Here is a 1,503-nt window from a genome sequence, read left to right on the forward strand (position 1 = left end):
CGCCTGCCCGGGACCATCTGGAGCTACACGCAGGTGCGGCGCACGGGCGGTGGCGGCGTGGAGACCGTACAGGGCCCCGGCGTGTCGTGGGTGCACCCCGACGGCGTGGGCGTGCAGATCGACACCATCACGCCCGAGATCCGCGCGCTCTACAACGTGCTGGCCAAGGTGAAGCGCGAGCGCGACGAGTACAAGCGGAGGTGAGTGGGGCCCGCCCCTCCCCCTGCTCCCTGGGAGGGGGCATCTAGGGAATGTGTGTGCGGGAGGGGTCTGGGCGGGCAGCTGGCCCTGGCAGGTGGACTGAAGCTGTGTTTGCAGAGCCTCACACATTCTAGGGCGACTGAAGTTATCTAGAACCCAGAAGGGAGGTAGACGCTGACTGCCCTGGGAGACACCTTGGCCTCTGCCTTCTCTGGTGCGGGCGCATTGTTTTCTAGGTGTCATAAGAACCCTCTGTGTCTCCATGTCTCGCGATCTCGTCTAATTCTCACGACAGTGCAGAGTGTCAGGCAGTCTTATCCCCATGGTGCAGATGAGGATACTGAGGTGTAGAGATGAAAAGTGACTTGTCTGAAGTGGCTTGACTATAGCGGGGAGGCCAGAATTGTAATCGCTGATTTTAACTACTCCTCCCAGTGCCCTCCTAGCCTAGGTGTTTGCCCAGGGATGTAGGGGTAGGCGCCTTCCTTCAATGGGTGAAAAGAAAAAACTCTTAACCAATCCACTACCGTTTTGTTCCCTGAGTCAGTGAGATTATGTGTTTGAAGAGATGGCTCTGTCCCTAGCCTGGAGGCCAGGGCTTGCTGTCTTGTTCCAGCTCTGTGTGGTCTAGCTCTTCTCTGGACCTGGAAGTCTCCTGGTTTATAAAACCCAAACAGATTCAGTCCTTAAGGTCCCTCACTGAAGGGATAGTCTTGGGCTGGGGGACTGAACATAAAGAGACTATGACCACCATCCCCAGTGTGTTCCTGCCCAGACCAGATTCCCCATCTGGGAAGCAGACATTGCTTCCTGCCTGCAGTCTGCTCAGATTTCCCATAAGAGGAGAGGGTCTGTTTGTGGTATCTCAGGCCTCAGTGGGGGAGGGGTCCTGTGGTCCTGGGAGCTGCAGTCCTCCATGGGCCACTCTGCATTTGGAGCTGTGGCTCTGAACTCCAGGGTTTGGAGGACATGATAAGAACCTTTCCTTCCATCCCTAAAGGACCAGCCAGGGAGCTGGGCTTGGGCCTCTTTTCTTCTTTTTCCCATTAGGTGGGCTGGCAACTGGGAAGGATTAAAACGCCAGCCTCGTCACTTGCTGGTGAGATTGTTGAACCACGCAGAAGCCTGTTTGCTCATCAGAGAAATGGGAGTAATAAAATCTACCCACAGTTTGTCAAGGAGAGAGTAGGATGGTGACTTTTTAATAAGGTAGAAAGTAGTCACAATGATGTTATTAACAACGGTAGGCACTTTGTCAAGTTAGCAGGGGCCAGGAATGACTGCAGCCCCTGATCAGGCGTT

At 54.9% G+C, this 1,503-nt stretch overlaps 1 protein-coding gene across 1 annotated transcript in view; it reads left to right on the forward strand.

The window, feature by feature from the left end:
• The window catches only part of IFFO2 (intermediate filament family orphan 2), a gene marked incomplete at its 5' end in the record, with an annotated part of 52,648 nt that continues 51,145 nt past the window's right edge, over positions 1–1,503 (forward strand). Inside the window, 1 exon segment of the mRNA XM_014586545.1 lies at positions 1–200. Within this exon segment, the coding sequence (XP_014442031.1) occupies positions 1–200 (200 nt within the window).

This window comes from Tupaia chinensis, unplaced genomic scaffold, assembly GCF_000334495.1.
Source record: "Tupaia chinensis unplaced genomic scaffold, TupChi_1.0 Scaffold000146_1, whole genome shotgun sequence".
NCBI classification, from domain to species: domain Eukaryota; kingdom Metazoa; phylum Chordata; class Mammalia; order Scandentia; family Tupaiidae; genus Tupaia; species Tupaia belangeri.